This window comes from Phalacrocorax aristotelis, chromosome 1 (genome assembly GCF_949628215.1).
Source record: "Phalacrocorax aristotelis chromosome 1, bGulAri2.1, whole genome shotgun sequence".
NCBI lineage: Eukaryota > Metazoa > Chordata > Aves > Suliformes > Phalacrocoracidae > Phalacrocorax > Phalacrocorax aristotelis.
In genome coordinates this window covers 120,982,494-120,998,653 of record NC_134276.1, presented here as the reverse complement: position 1 = coordinate 120,998,653, position 16,160 = coordinate 120,982,494, and the positions used below count along the sequence as shown (strand labels likewise).

Genomic DNA, 16,160 nt, shown 5'->3' with positions numbered 1-16,160 from the left:
TGCAAGAATTGAGTCAAGGAAAGAGCAGCTGTCTGATGAGCCACCAACAATCAAAGTTAAATATACTGGTGGTCACTCCTCAGTCCTTTCTCTTCTGGATTCAAAATTCCTGCTGTTGTGTTTTATCCTGATGAACCTTACAAATTTATGCCTCATAGCATAGCCTTTTAAATTGTTCCTGGTCAGGTTCCAGTTCAGCAAGGTGTAAGTAAGTGTTTTAAATGGATGAGTTAACATGTCTATAACATTATCGACCTCCTTAAGACACGATATACAAGATGAAGTGTTTTGAGGAATACTTGCATCCACTGGATATATCCACATAAGGATATCCTGTAGAGAGAAAACTAATGAGGAAAGAGATTATTATGAAGCCTTAAGGAGGAAAATCTGAATTCACAAGTTTTCTTTTGACACAGTCATGAGGGAAATAGCAGATGGGTTGTACCACTAAGGGTAATCCTCTTATTGTCATATGGATGTTGAAGACTGTAAAGAATTTAATTTTATCACTGGAAGTTTTTTTTCTTCTGGTTTGGATTATTATTTCTTTTTCTTCTACATTCATGAAGGGAGAGGGCTTTAGAATCAGGGGTTTTCTTTTGCCCCTCTATCTGTTCATTAGGACAACACATTGCAATGGGTGGAGAATGGGCTTATAAATGCCAAAGAACTTGAGTTGTCTTAGGAGCAAGTGAATGTGTGCAACTATTGTGAATTTTTTTCCCCTTACAGCAGAGGGATTGCTTACTCCGATTTAAAAATGCTTTTTAACATTAGCTTTATACATGCATGTGAAACAAAACCATAGAGATCTCTTATACAGATGCCATCACTGTGTACAGTCTGTTATGATGCATATAATAAATTAGTTACCACTCATGCAGTAAAAAGAACTACTGTGAAATACCTTCTTCTATCATATTGCGCTCCTTTTCATATGCCTGGCATATCTTTTTTCCTCTCCTAATGGCTTCTTTCATGAAACCCACAGGAATTTTGTGTCAAATAACTAAATCGTGACAATTTTTATGCTTCTGTCCTGAAAGAGATCAAGTAATGCAGGAAAAAGCAGTCTGAAAAATATAGAAGATGAACGCGTGCAGTTTGTGCACAGGAGGATCTGTTTCATTTCAGAAGTATTTTTTAATCAGAGTTGTATGTGGTCTGATTTGTATCAGCCATAGCATTGGAAATGCTTTCAATTTGCAAGAGTGCTGGAAGAGTCGGTAGACCTCAAGTTTAACATTTTCCCCATGCGTACCATTTGCCCCTTTCAGCAAGTAACCACTGAAGAGCAGATAACGTTTCCTAGCCTGTTTTCTGTTAGGGAATAGACTATTTCTTACAAATCCGTGGCAAGCGTTAGGCCAATTTTGTCAGTGAGTTGTTAAAGTCAAATGTTCTTGCTCTTCCACTTATTTTCCAAAATGTTTTACTGAACGGACAAACTCTGTAGCATCACACCACTTCCAAGTCGAAAGGAGTAATTTTTGTAGTCTGCTCTTTTTCCTCCACTTCTAGCTTTTGCAGTAGATTTTCAAGAAGGGACAGGATGTTCTTTTGGAGTGTAAAAGAATAAAGTTTGACTTTATGAAGATGAGATGGAGAAGCTTTTCAGAACAAAGAACTGCGTGTGCTTCTCTGTACTTCTCAGAAACCTGTGAGAGTTTTGAGGCTGGCCGATTCCGTACTGAGACAGAGCGTGGGTGTGTGAGGCTTGGTGTGGGTAATGAGATGTTAGTACCTTAAATGCAATGAGTTGCAGATGAGTTGGACTGAGGAAGATCCTGGAGTACTTCAGACTGGAACATTTAAAGTATAAGAGCCTGTTGGATGGGAAGCATTCAGTATTTTTTTTTTTTTTCATCATTTATGGCTTGTAAGTTTCTCTGCAGTTTCTCTTCCTTTCTGAAAATAACCCACCTTTTTTTCTTGGTGTTTTTTGTTGGGGGAGTGGAGTGGACAGTGGGATTTGGAAGGTTGTAGACTGAGCCCAGCTCACCTAGCAAACAGTGACATGGTAAAAATGATAGGTTTCCTGCTTTGTTTTTTTTTTTTTTCCCAATTTTTATCTGGATTTTTGAGAAGCATTCTCTGTTTCATTCATGTTTACTCTGACTCATTTCTGCAGAGTCTTACCAGTTTATGCTGGAAGGTTGTTTCAGAAGGCACATGTGCATGCAGACACATGCTGCTCTACAATTTTGGCCAGCCTGCCTGCCTGCAGAATGGGATGAATGACAAATTGAAAAGTAGGATGACTTCTCTGCAGAAGGGGTGTGGGGTGCTGCTGGGGTTTTAAGTAGCAGTATTGATCAGGCATAAGTCATCCTTATCCACAGGAAACAACACGGAGGTGATTGATCTCTCTCCTTCTTTCTGTTGTTCCCATTCTTCTAGGGGCTATGATTGTCTTTAACGCTGTCCTTTTATCTCCTCTGTGTCCTCATCATCTATGAAATGTGTTGTGTGTATATGGTCTCTTTTTTTCTCTCTTTTTGGCCTAAAATCAATTCTACCAGTTCTAAAGGTTGATTTCGTTTTGTGACCCATGTTGATCGCTTAGTTTGTGTTCATACCATGGGTGCTCTACTGACATGCTGTGTCTGTGCTCTTGACAGTGACACATGTCAATTTTTTCCTATGGCCATCCTTCACAATATATCCTCCAAAACCAATCCAAGCTGTGCCCCAGCATCATCAAAAAAGAAGTCAGTGCTGTTTTGTATCCTGGCTGACCCCAAGTTCATTTACCATATATCTAGAGGCAGACCATAGGGCAAGTTGGTCAGTAGGCTAAGACCAGATGTTACACTTCACTGAGCTGTACTTCTTTTCTCTGGACACAGGATGTTAAGAATTCAGCTACACTACACTTAATGTGACTCTGGAGTCAACGGTGGGGCTGGGAAGCAGTTGCTTGCAGAGAAGTGTTTAACAAGTACAAGCTCATGCGGTTGAGATGAGGATGAGCAGCCGGAGCACATGGGTTCTGTTCACAGCTCTGCTGCAGGCTGCTCTTGAGCAAACGGCTCACCGAGTCAGCCGCAGGCCTGCTTCAGCTGCATCTTGCACTTACCTTGCAAAGTTATTAACCTTTTCCCATCTAAAAGAACTTGCCTTGTTCCATTTATAGAAGAGAGTGTATGAAAAATTCTGGTTATTTATTTATCAAATTACTTTTGTGAATTAAATCGACTTTACCAATGCACAGTCAGAGATGTCAGTGAACTCCACAGCTGCAAAACATATAATGCCTCTCATTGCCGAAAGTGATATTTCCTGTTAAGACTGTTCATTTTGAAGGGAGCCAGTTTGGTGGGATGTTAGCACTTCCTATGCTATAAATAGACCAGATGAGTATCGTTTTCAATCTCAGAGGAATACATTTCTAACTTCTTGAGGGAAGTAACAGTATCTCTGGCAGGATTCGCAGGGAGTTTTATACTTGCTGATGATGTCTCCTCACACTTGAGATTCGACTTGCTTGTTAATGAATGAGAGTGCTTGTTGCAGCGTGTTGACATTTAGAGAACTATTAATAGCTTTAGAGGCACGATACTGCAGCTACTGTCAGAGAAGTCCTTGCTGCTTTAGATTGTTAGGTGGGCAGAAAAGGAAAGTGAGAAATAATGTGGCAGACCGTAGGCTGAATGTTAAATGGACAGCAAGCTTTGTAAGGAGGGGAACTACCAGTTTATCCATAGGTTTCCTTCCATGTTGCAAGAAAGGATGACTCAGCAAACAGAGTTCCTTGGGGACAGAGGGCTAGAAGTAACCCCTCAAGGGTTGCCTGCATCTCACTACAAGACAGACATTGAGGTGCTGGAGCTTGTCCAAAGAAGGGCAATGAATCTGGTGAAGGGTCTAGAGCAGAAGTCTTAAGAGGAGCGGTTGAGGGAAGTAGGGTTGTTCAGTCTGGAGGAGAGGAGGCTGAGGGGAGACCTTATCGCTCTCTACAACTACCTGAAAGGAAGTTTTAGCGAGGTGGGTGTTGGTCTCTCCTCCCAGGTAACAAGTGATAGGACAAGAGGAAACGGCCCCAAGTTGTGTCAGGGGAGTTTTCAATTGGATATTAGGTAAAATTTCTTCACTGAAAGTGTTGTCAAGCGCTGGAACAGGCTGCCCAGGGAAGTGTTGGAGTTACCATCCCTGGAGGTATTTAAAAGACATGTAGATGTGGTGCTCAGAGACATGGTTTGTGGTGCTTAGGGGCATGGTTTAGTGGGACTTGGCAGTGTTAGGTTTATGGTTGGACTTGATCTTGATGGTCTTTTCTAACCTCAGTGATTCTGTAATTCTTCCTCATTGTGCAGCTTGCATGTGCTACATCCTCCCTATTTCTGAGCCTTGCTGCTTTTGTTGTAAGACAAAGGCTAGTACAGGAAGTCCAGGTAATTGAATATGCTGGCTTAGTTGCTAATTTTTAAAGGTTTTAAAAAAATATCTTTTGTGTTCAGGATTTTGTTCCTCTGATTATATGAGCTGAGAAGCTGCATGTGTAAATGAAAATTGAGCTGGGAATTTGGTTGACATTGGGCTCCAATGAGAATGCTTCCTGTTGTTGTTTTTAAATACTGGGAAAATATAATCCCAGCCCCTTGATCCCACTCAGGTTTAGAGATAAAACCACAAAGAAAGCAGGCAGCTAATACATGTTTGTTATTGTGCCTCTACCAAGTGTGAGGTTTTGAGAACCTTGTCAGGAACAACAAAGAGAAGGATTTGGAGAAAGACCATCCCACAGTTTGAAATGGCAAGTACTGTATTCTAAAACAAGTTGGTTTTTTTTCTATGGCATGGGCCGGCAGGGTGCTGCAGAGATTCTGAGCATACAGCACATGCTGAGCCATGCATTTGATTTTTAAAATTAAATAATAGTTGAGGCTGGAAAAGAGGACAAATGAGTGGATGCCATGACAGAATTATAGAGCTAGAGACCATGAGAGGAGATGTGTAACTATAGAACAAGAAGTAGATATACCAGTGTGACTCTAGAAGGTAGCAGAGCACTGGGCTTCAGGGACTCACTTGATTATTTATGCCTGGCATATCAGGCATGTGTTTTTTTTCCATTTATTAACTGCTTAGTTGAAGAAAATGCATCTGCTATCTTGGCCAGTGTAGATACAAGTAAAAGGCATTGAAAAAATTCTTCACGCTCTGATTCATTCGTTCCCAAACTTTGGTCCATAGATAAATAATAGTTTACAAGGTGGTTTTGTGTGTTCTACAGCCAGTATTCAGAGCAATGCTGCACAGTAAATCATGTAGTATTTTATTAAAAGGTTTAAAGGTTAAAGGCATTTGAGGTTGAGAAGCAGTGTGTCAAGTACTGCTGCTCGAGTGGAATGAGAGGAAAGCTGAACTAGTTGGAGGAGACCAGGGAGGTTGAGCAGTCCCCTTGGATCCCTGAGAACAGGTTACAGTACCCTGAAGCAAACGAATTAATTTGCTAAATCACTTAGTGTTTCTGCTGCAACAGGATTCCCTGGCCATGTTACTTCTTTATAAAGCGCTGTCTCTTTTTTCACTGCTTGCTGAATGTACTTATCTGTACAGAGGCACATAGGCATGTAATTCATTCTCCTGGGAAGATCCATTTTCCCCTCACTGCCAGACTACAGTAATTTTCCATCCATTTTGCTTTCTAAAGCTCCTCTCTTCTCTCTCCTTCATCAATTACCTCACTAACATGGCTACCATTTCCTTTTCCTTTTTTCTCTCTTTTTTTTTTTTTTATTAGACAAGTGACAGAGACAAGTGTTTGGGTAGTGGGGTTTAACGGCATCATCCAGGCATGGGTACAAAACACAGTGACAAGGGAGAAGATTAATCACTGCACTAAAATGATTAATGTTTTGTTTTGATCATTTTGCATCCCACCATTGCATTTCAACTAACAAGAGGTTTCTGTCTTTGACCTACGTGATTCAACTGTTTTTGCCACACACTGTCGTAATCACTAACAACTGCTTGGGTTTGAAGGTAATTGTGTTTATTTTCTGGTTCATGCTTCAGGAAAAATTAAAACTTGATGCTGAGAGGGAAAAACTAGAGAGGCTTCAGGAGCTTTACTCCGAGCAGAAGACGCAGCTTGATAATTGCCCTGAGTCCATGAGGGAACAATTACAGCAGCAGCTGAAGAGGGTCAGTAGCAAGTTTCAAGATTGCACTAACTTTTTTTTTTGTTGCTTTTTCTTTTTTTTAAGGATTAAGTGTTACATATTTTGTTTCAAGTATCCAGGAAAGTGTGTGAACGTATTTGCAAATTATACTTGTTGATAGTAACGAGGGTTATGGTTTTTTGTGGAATGCTTGTAAATGGATAATGTTCACGGTGGCGAATGAGTAGAGTGCAAACGGGAGGATGAGAAAACATATCATGTTGAATGTTTTTAAAGCATTGGGCAACTTGCCTGTAGTTAGCACCTTAGGCCTTCTGGGTGGTGTGGAAGCCGTTGTCATGTTCAGGTGGATGGTGGAGCATTGCTCTTTGCCTGTGTGAGTAAAGACAGGAACTGAACTTTGGTCAGCGGGATCAGCCATTTTAGCAGCACTTTCCTGCCACTGTTGTTTGATTCTGTTGTGCACTCCTCCTTTGCAGTGCTGTAAATGGCTGTCTCAATGAAGCCATGGATAACTTCTTTTCTTCAGTAACTAACGTAGCTGTTAGCCTGAACTGTGCTTTGAAAAATTCATTTTGAAGATTATTTCCGCTTATTCAAATAGCTTTATTTTTTCCTACATTTTCAACAGTTTTGCATATTGGTGTAATAACATCTGCATAAAGTCTTAATTGCAACTTGATTTTATTTTGTATTATTTGTAACCAAAAAAGCCTCAATATTGTCTGTGAAGGTACAGTTACTTTCTATGGAAAGGTTTTAGTATTCATTAATGTTAAGAGGGTTCTATGGTATATAGAGGTAGCTTTAGTGGGGGGAGAAATAATTTTCAAAGCATCAGTACAGCAAGCTCAAGAGGCCATCTGAAAGTCAAACTAGGTTGTGGGGGTTGGGGTGGTTTGGTTTCTTTTGTTTGGGTTTTTCTGGTTTTGTTTTTGGGGTTTTTTTCTGGCTTGACTGTTTATATCAGGAATAAGGTCTGTAATAGCAGCAACCAAAAAAGGGGTTTTTTTTTGCTTTATAGGAAATACTCTTTAGATTTTTGCAGAATTCTGTTTTATTTTTTGAAGGTCCAAAAAGTAAAAAAAGTCCAGTTTTGGAAATAACAATGTTAAATTCTTCTGTAGTAACTGAGAAGTTTGCTGGTTTTAAGACACTTAAGGATTTTTGTAAGTTACCTTAAAAAAAAAACAACCCAACTCAAAATTATGTACTATACATACCAAAAAGAAAGGAAGCCTTTCCTGTGCAGTTGCGTACTTGAAGGTATAAATTCATGAGAAGTTGCAGTCTTATTACTGTGGGATGGTAGTAAATCCTTTTTCACTATCATCCCCAAGAGGCTTCTAGAAATATTTGGTTAATTTTTTTTTTTTCAGTTGGCTTAACAGTTTTGGATTTGAAAGTGGGACAAAACTTGAAATGTGGGGGTGCAATTAAATGTACAGTTGGTCCTATTGCATTATTCCAGGCCAATTGTAGTGCAAGTTAGCTCTGGCTGCTGTGGTTGAAGCAGTAGGAGTTATCATTGAATTAGTGCACAGTACCTCTCGGATGGAGCTCAAGCATGACAGCAGTTATGAAATTACTCTAAGTATCATACCCAAAATATAGGAAATGTATTCTTCTTCCCCCCCCCCCCCCCCCCCCCGAATTAGCCCAGCCCAGGATTAAATACCTGAGTTTGCAGCAGGTTATGTTGTGGTACTTTACCTCTGATGCGGTAGGCTTGAAGGTGATGAATTCCCTCATTGCTTCATCTCTGGGGCTTCAGTAACTTCGTCGTTTGTGCCCAGGGGAGTGGGCAGCCAATTTCACTGCAGCAGCTGGCTGCAGGGTGGGTCTGGAGTTTGGGCTGGGGTTGGCAGTGGGCCGCTGGCGCGCTCTGTATGCCTCCTGGTGTCTGCAGTGAATATACGCGCGCTCTGTTGGGCGGGGAGGACGCTTCATCAGAGACTGGTGAAACGTGTAGACTTGTGGAAGGCACTGAGGGAAAGCATTGATCTTCCTGATGATTTATTTAAAGTTGATTAGCACACTTCATCCTTCACTGTTAGTACGAAAGCACAAAAGCTTGTTTGTTCACATGTGCCTGGGTTTATAGAGATACACATAAAAGGAGAATGAGAGTAGATGCCTGGATTCCTGCAGACCTGAAAGGACGCTGTCCAGTGGTAGGAAATGCCTTACACGTCAGGTAAAATTCTCCTAATTTTTGTAGATGTTGTGGGCCTATGGACCTCCCACTACATCCTGAAGTAAGGGCCAGGTTCTCTCCCATCCAATTTTCTCCAGTGCCATTAAAGAAGTAATGGAGATGGCAGAGAAATTTATGGTTTGGAAATCCAATATGGCAACGTTGTATCTGTTGTTTGTTAATAGAATATAAGTTATGCTATTTTGATGTCAATTGTTTTAGTAAAAGGGGAGTATACTTGCTACTTGGTTCAGGAAGCCTACAGTGACAACAATTATCCTTCTTCAAATCCTACACTGCTGAGTAGGATCCTTGTGAAGGTTATGGAGAGGACTCTGTGGACACATCTCAGAGCCAGACCTCGTGCCCCTGCTGCTGTGCCCTGCTCCTGCAGGCTGCTTGGGGTCGTGGTCCCCATGGGTCTGCCTGGCTGGTGATATCGCCGCAATGCTCTTGCAACCGCTGGTAGAGCTAAGGTACTGCCACTTACTGTTTGGAGGGTTTTTAAGTTGAAAATTGACCTGCTTTCAAATTCAGTAAGTTTATCTTTCCCCAGCGGACACAGTGATACGGAATGCGCTGAAATTCTTGTTCCATAGTGCATGTCTCAAAGAATGTAGTGTTTTGTGAGTTCAGCTGGCTACCAGTTGCCTTTCTGGCTATTGGTTGCCTTCTCTGAAGTCTGTTCTTCTGCCTTAGTAGCAATTAATGTGGTGTGAAATAGGCTGAATTTGTTTACTTTCATGGCCCAGGCAAAGCCCTGCTGTTTGTTTTGAATGTTGAAGATGGCTGACTGGTTTGAGTGAAGCATTTCTGTATTGTAGGTAACCGCTTTCTTGTAATTTTTAGCCCACATCTTTGCTTTTGATCTCTTCACTATCTCCTACAAGTGAAAGGCATGTCTTTGAAGAATAATGAGATGATGTTGGTATTTCCTACTGTAACTCGGATTCTTCAGCTTCTGCATCCTGTGTCTGTCTTTCCCTGGTACACTGGAAGTTGGCTCTGAATGCCTTTACAGAGAGAGACCTATCTGCCTGTCTCAGTCACTAACCTTTAGGTCAAAATAAGAAAAGGACTAAGTTTTCATTTCTTTAAAATGATAAATTGCTTACAGGATATAGGTTTTCTCTTATGTAACAAGTTATGCACAATGTGCCTATTTCTGAGAGCTTTACCATTTAATATTACTGTGATTGCTGAAAATCCCTTTTTTCTTCTCAGAAGCCTGGAACTTTTAGGTAGGGATTCCTGTAATGAATACACAGATGTTGCAGGAGAATGATTAGTATTCAATTCTTGTGTTGAAAAGTACTGTAAGTTTTATCTTGTCATCCCTAAGCGGAAGGCAGGTATGTTCTTATTTCTTGGTTTTTTTCTGCAGCATTCAACCTCTTCTCCTGACAAAACCTGGCGCTGGCCCAGGGGAATGCATAAAAGTGGGCCGATGCCCTTTCTGAAGTAAGGCACCTACTGACTAGGGTGGATGACTAGCGTCCTTAATTGTGTGTTTGCACAGGGAGCAATTGTCAGCTCCAGTTTGGTGGTCCACAAGCAGCCTCTGGCTGAGCAACTGGCACAGCTGGACATCACTGCTGAGGTGATGGCAGTGTGCTGATGGCACATAGCTCCACATTCCTTTCATCTTATCTGACTGTACGCCTGTTACTAAAAACAGTGCTGGTACTTGGGCTAGACCTGAAGAAATTCTAAATGTAGTCCAGACTCCTTCATTTGAGTGTGTATTCCCATAGTTAGTTAATTCAGTGTGCACTTCTCCAGTGTTACTGGGATGATACTTTCCGTCCTTTTTGGACGGTAAGCAGATGCTCTCCCAGTTTGGCATGCGACAGCCTCACCAGCTGGGTTCACGATTTGGTGGTGTCACAGCTAGGCTGCAGCAGAGTGACCTGCCCAGCCAGGGCGCGCTTACTGCTGAAGAGGCTCCAGCTTGCTCTGAACCCTGCAAAACAGCTCCCTCACCATGCAGATGCTTCGTCTTTCTCAGCAGGGGAAACAGTAGGAGGGATGGAGAAAGCAACATCAGAATAATGACTAGCCCTATTTGCTCTCTTATGACAGTAGGTCATTAAAAGTGTTGAGCTCCTCTTTGAACGTCTTATGAGATATGTAAATACCATTTTACATTTGATTTTTGTGTTTGTAAGTATAACTAGTCTGGTGTCAGTGAAAGAATGGGTACAATTTTTTTTTTTATTTTATTTTTTGCTTAAGGATGCTGACCTATTGGACATAGAAAGCAAACACTTTGAAGACCTGGAATTTCAGCAGCTCGAACATGAAAGCAGGTTAGATGAAGAGAAAGAAAATCTGACACAGCAGCTCCTGCGTGAAGTAGCTGAATATCAGCGTAGCATTGTCAGTAGAAAGGTAAAAGCAATAAAGCTCTGTTCCTTTGTTCTTTGTTGTTGAGCATAAAGGAGATGAAATGGATCTACAGCCTGCCTGTCTGTAAGAAATAATGAAAACTTCCCTACTTTGAAAAAACTTTTGCAGCAGAGCAAAGGTGATAGCCCAGTAACATCGCACATATATCAAATCATGCACTTCTCCAAAAGGAAATAAATCAATAACGTTCCATGACCCGTTTGTATATTTGCCTATGGAAATTAAACCCTTAAATTTGCTACAAAAAGTACCAGTGTGTTGTTTGTTCTTCTTGAAGAAAGATTTGTACGCTCTGGACAAAACTTATGCTCGTGATAGATATTGATTTTAAATTATTTTGTTAATAACAGAACACCAAGTTAAGAAAATACCTTACTTTTTAAAGCAAGTTGTAAAGGTCCTGTCTCAACCAATTAAATGTCAGTTTTTCAGAGATCACAAGTTGCATCTCTAAATCAGTTCTGTTCAGTATATGGAAGCTAGTCACCATATTATCAAAGAACATGTGCAGTTTTTCTTTCTGTTGAAGAAATTGTCTCTTTACTGCCTAAAACTTATTTAATTATCTCCTTCAGAGCAGTGAGCTGTCTTGTAAAAACTTGTTTTCCTATTGCTTCACTCATATGAATGAGTAAACTCTCATAAATAGGCTCCTTGCTGCAGGTTGTCTTGTGCTTTGAAAATAAACCATGTAAATTGTGATTCTTTTCTTTTTGTATTAGGAAAAGATATCTGCTCTCAAAAAGCAAGCCAATCATATTGTCCAACAAGCACAAAGAGAACAAGATCATTTTGTAAAAGAGAAAAACAACTTAATAATGATGCTGCAAAGAGTAAGTCTTTCAAATACTTCAGCATGTAATGAAAGAGCATTTCATAGAATAAAAGAACATAGAGCATTAGAAAAGCGTCGGTTGTGCAGAAGCTAGCAAGGAGGTATTAACGTGATAAACATCTTTTGTATCCATTAACCTTTTTTTAAAAAAAGCAAACACCAAAACAAAAAACCCACCCCAACAACAAAAAAACAAAAGGAATCTTTTGTAATTAATCAGCAGATTTCATAAGAGAAAACACTAGTGGCATTAAATAATCAAAAGGATTTTAGAGGTATCCCCCTTCTAGGGACACAGCCAGAGGCACCTGGTAGAAGCCTGCGCTCCCTGAGTGGCTGCTGGAAGTGTGCTCAGACAGCTCAGATTTTTTGACTTGTAATAGCCCATACTAGGTCACAAGACGAGCTACTTAACATTAGCTAACATCTGCTTGATAAGAAGCTGTCATGAACACGTCTTGTGCATTTCGCGTTTTGCTTTTAATTGTGAGAGAAGTCATATTTTGTTCATTAAGCAGAACCAGCATTTTCAAAATGCTGAAGGAAAAAACCTTTTTGGTTTCGCTGCAGTTACTAAATAAAATCTTTCACTAACTCTTCATTCAGTACCTCCATTTTTTCTGTTCAGTTCTGCTGTAAGTGGATGAAGCTGAAGCCCTGCTGTGCAGTTTCTAGCCTTCTATCTCAGTGTGTTTCTTTACATACTTCAGAAAATGCTAGCATTTATTATCGTTACATAGCTGTTGGTATTTAATGTAAAATGTCTGGTTTTTAACAGGAAAAAGAGAATCTCTGTAATCTGGAAAAGAAATATTCCACACTTTCTGGAGGAAAGGGATTTCCTGTGAGTCCCAATAGTCTAAAAGAGGTAAAGAGATTCACTGCTTTTTACTTTACCATAAGTAACTGCTAATAACACTTCATGCAAAAGCACTAGAGTATTTAGTGAAGTCCTATTCGTACAATTTTTTTTGAGATGTGATGAGATTACTTTGTAAAGCCATTCATGGAAGTCCAAAAGCATGGGTGAGCAAAAATAGCTTCTCTTGACATTTTCCCCAGATGTGACTGGTATTGCCTTAATCTCTTGCCCTGGAAAAATGATCATTTTTACATGGCAGGAAGGGTTGTGTGGAGGGGCGTGTGTAATTTTCTCAAAATAGACAATTAAATCCCATTGAAGTGAAGAAGAATGAGGTCCAGGAATAATTTTGTTCAAGTACAGATAGAGTTCAGTCTTATTTTTGCTCTGTAGATTTTACCATTGCCTCCCCTCCTTTATTCTAAGGCTCTGCTGTAAAGCATGACAACTGTACATTTTGATCTTTTTTTAAAAGCATTGAATTGAAGACTTCAAGCTATTTTGGTTGTACAAATACCTGTTGAGCTATTTATTTAACTTCATTGAATAGTGAGAGTAAAGGTGTCAAATATTTCTTGCTGAAAAAACTGAGTTAGTTTGGGTAATGCATGATGAGACCAGAGCTTACCTGCAGCTGTCGAGGCTTTGTACCTTTGACAGTACCAGTTAAAGCCTCAAGGTCCATGAGCAAGGTCAGTGTAAGGTAAGCCACAGCCCGTTGCAAAGATTCAGTCAGCACGTATGATATTAGCATTAACTCCCCATACTTATCTTCTTGACTTGATGAATCTGCAAATTGCAGATAAACATGAAGTTATAAATGGAGAAGCGGAAAATCTAGCATTTAAAACACACTGACAGGTATCTGTGGCTGCTTCATTAACTTCTGCTTAAGAGGTCTGTCTGGACTTGCCAGATCTGCTTGTATCGTAGCCCTGAACAAGGTCTGCCCCATCTAATAATGTAGGCGTCACTGTGGGAAGTTGGGCTCTTGAAGTCTAAAGCGACCATGTGTCCTCTCAGCATCTGGGAAATGTGATCTTGCTTATTTGGCCTTGAAGTTCCTGGTGAACCCAGGTGGCCTCCAGCACATGCCAGTGGGGCTGAGCACCCTTCCTCACCGCAAGCAATGCTGCACATGCTTAGACTTGCAGTGTCCTAGGTTGCGTTCTGACCTGGGCATCTGACCTCCCACCAGGACATCTGGCAAGTCTAAGCTTCGTCATCGTTCTTTTGAGATGGATCTGTTAATTTTCTCACTAGAGATTGGGTGCTATCTCTGATTTTTGTCTTTTTATCCACACAATGGTTTGTTTAATCACAGATATTTCAAAATGCAACTACATTAAGTGAGCCTGACCCTCTTCTAATTGAAACAGCTTATTCAGCAGTGTCGTTCACTGTAATGAAGTCAGTTAGGACTTTCTCTAAGGTAAATGAGAGAAGGAACAGCATGGGTTACCTGTTTTAAGCTCAGTGTCCCCACAGGCTCTCTTCTATGATAGAAATGCCTTGCCTTGCCAAATGTTATGTTTGTCTTGGTTCAGTTTTATTTTCATCAGGCACCTTTAAAAAGCAGCCACCAAATGGTACACAGGCTTGAACAGACTGCCGGCACACAGAAGCTAATTTCACCACACAGCTGCTCATGTATCAGTCAAGTCAGACATTTCCCAGCACCTCCTCACCAAAGCACATGTTTGTGACTCTCCCATCCATCATGAAGCTTACTTCCTGCATGCACAGCAGCAGAGCGTAACATGGCCTCACGTAAAGAGTCAGGATGCTTATCCTAGTACTTAAATAACCAAAGAAAATCAATGCTGTTTAAAAGTTTAGCATTGACAAAGATGCCTAATCTGACTTGAAACCATTTATATAACCTAATGTAATAGGGGCCTGAGCTAATGCACAGTGAAGTCATTTGGTTTTTTCCCTTTTTTTAACCCCATGGTGAATCCCCATTGGAGTTGAGAGTCTGAACTGAATGTTTTTTGTAAAATTTACCATCTATAAAAATGAATACAATATTGCATTCATAGACTTGCCAAGTTTTGATTACTGATAAATTGCTACTGCAAGATGGTTATGCAAGTTTTATGTTTAATCACACTGGACTCCATTTTACTGTAATATGGCCACATGTTTTGAGAGGGGAGCTTTAGTATCTTGTCCAGTCTCCTTCTCATTTAATAGTTCGTCACATGGTATCTGAGTCAAGATTTGCATTCCTATTTCTAGGGTGCTCTGTTCACAGTTTGATACTTCATTTTCCAGAATTGTGTATCTACTCGAAATGGCTGATAAAATACATTGGAAATTATGCTAATAGATAACAGGGTTGGTATTTTTCTCAACCTGCCTTCTATGATCTTGCTAAATTTATGCCTTTTTTTTTTTTTTTTTAAAGAAATAGTATAGCAGTCTGTGGCTTCTCTTACTGAATTGCCAATGTATACATACTGGCATGTCAGTGTGCTGGTGCAGTAATAGAAACATAGCCACTTCAGCACCTTCCCAATGCAAAAGTCTCTTACCATCTTGATCTAAAAAATAAGCATATTTCTGTCTCATTTTTATGACATTGCTTCAACAGTGATTTATTCTTCCTTTTGCATACCTTAGTTTTTTATGGATAAGAAGTTAGGACATTTGACTTTTTTCAGCCTGGCATCCTATACATTAAGGATTAGAATCCATATTTTATTTTTTAAATAATGTTTATTCAGTTAACACCATAACACATGTAATAATTGTATTCTGCCATTATATCTCAAATCTGTCTGATAAATCTTCTCTGCAGGCAGAAGCACACTCTGTCCATGCCTTTCCTCAGCCTGTCACCTCCTGTATAACTGTTTAAAGAAAAAACAGGAGGCAAATTGTAATGACTATGAGGCTAACACTAACAGCATCTTACCTGAGTCTCCTGGTACCACCTGAGAGTTAGAAGCAACTTCCAGACAATGCAAATGGAAGGTGTTGTGTCAGCTTAATTTATAGAGCAGCAATGGCTTGTTCTGATGTAAGTTCTGCCCAGTTATGTTAGTCATTTGGTTTACCCAAACTAGCTTAATAGTTAGGCAAGAAACAAATCAGGGTAAGTGATTTTAAACATGGACCAAAAAAAATTAAGAAATAAAAAGACGGGTGAACAAGATTTGTTCTTCCTTTTCCCCCAGTCTGCTTTTCTGAGAAAGAGCTACGTAATTTCTAAAGGGTATTTACATTTCAGTAAAGTTTTTTTGGTCACTTAATGTACATTTGCTTTTTGATCACACAAATGTATTTGTTTAAATTAAGAACAGTTTTCAGAATCAAGTATTCAACATTTGATAAGCTTGATAATTTTATTTTTCTTTATGATGAAATATTTAAACGATAACAAATATTTGGCTGTATCACTCTAAACTAACTTTCATCGTACTGGAAACATTAATACTCTTGCACGTCTTTTGGCTTTTGCTTCTTTTAACTTCTGAATTCCTCCTTTTAGGGCTATATCAGTGTAAGTGAAATTAGTGAGCTGTATGGCAATTCCACGAATATATCCCCTTCCACTCAGCCCCCCACAGATGCTGAAGCAGTTGCCACTGAGCCTTCCACGGCTGTGCTGACCAGCCAGCCACAAAATAAAGAGGTTTGTTGGAGAGACATTTCCCTTTGTTTGCATTGTTCTTTCATGGCTGCCTTTTTCTTTTCTTTTTTTTTTTTTTTTTTTTTTGT

At 39.9% G+C, this 16,160-nt stretch overlaps 1 protein-coding gene across 12 annotated transcripts in view; it reads left to right on the top strand.

The window, feature by feature from the left end:
- The window catches only part of PHLDB2 (pleckstrin homology like domain family B member 2), a 128,414-nt gene that overhangs the window by 89,274 nt on the left and 22,980 nt on the right, over nucleotides 1-16,160 (top strand). For 7 of the 12 annotated variants that reach the window (XM_075103874.1, XM_075103833.1, XM_075103842.1 and 4 more), the window contains 5 exons: nucleotides 6,025-6,153; nucleotides 10,564-10,719; nucleotides 11,460-11,570; nucleotides 12,351-12,440; nucleotides 15,931-16,074. In XM_075103874.1, the coding sequence (XP_074959975.1) occupies nucleotides 6,025-6,153; nucleotides 10,564-10,719; nucleotides 11,460-11,570; nucleotides 12,351-12,440; nucleotides 15,931-16,074 (630 nt within the window). The remainder of the gene's footprint in view (nucleotides 1-6,024; nucleotides 6,154-10,563; nucleotides 10,720-11,459; nucleotides 11,571-12,350; nucleotides 12,441-15,930; nucleotides 16,075-16,160) is intronic. The other 5 variants (XM_075103884.1, XM_075103892.1, XM_075103910.1 and 2 more) reach the window with 3 other exon arrangements.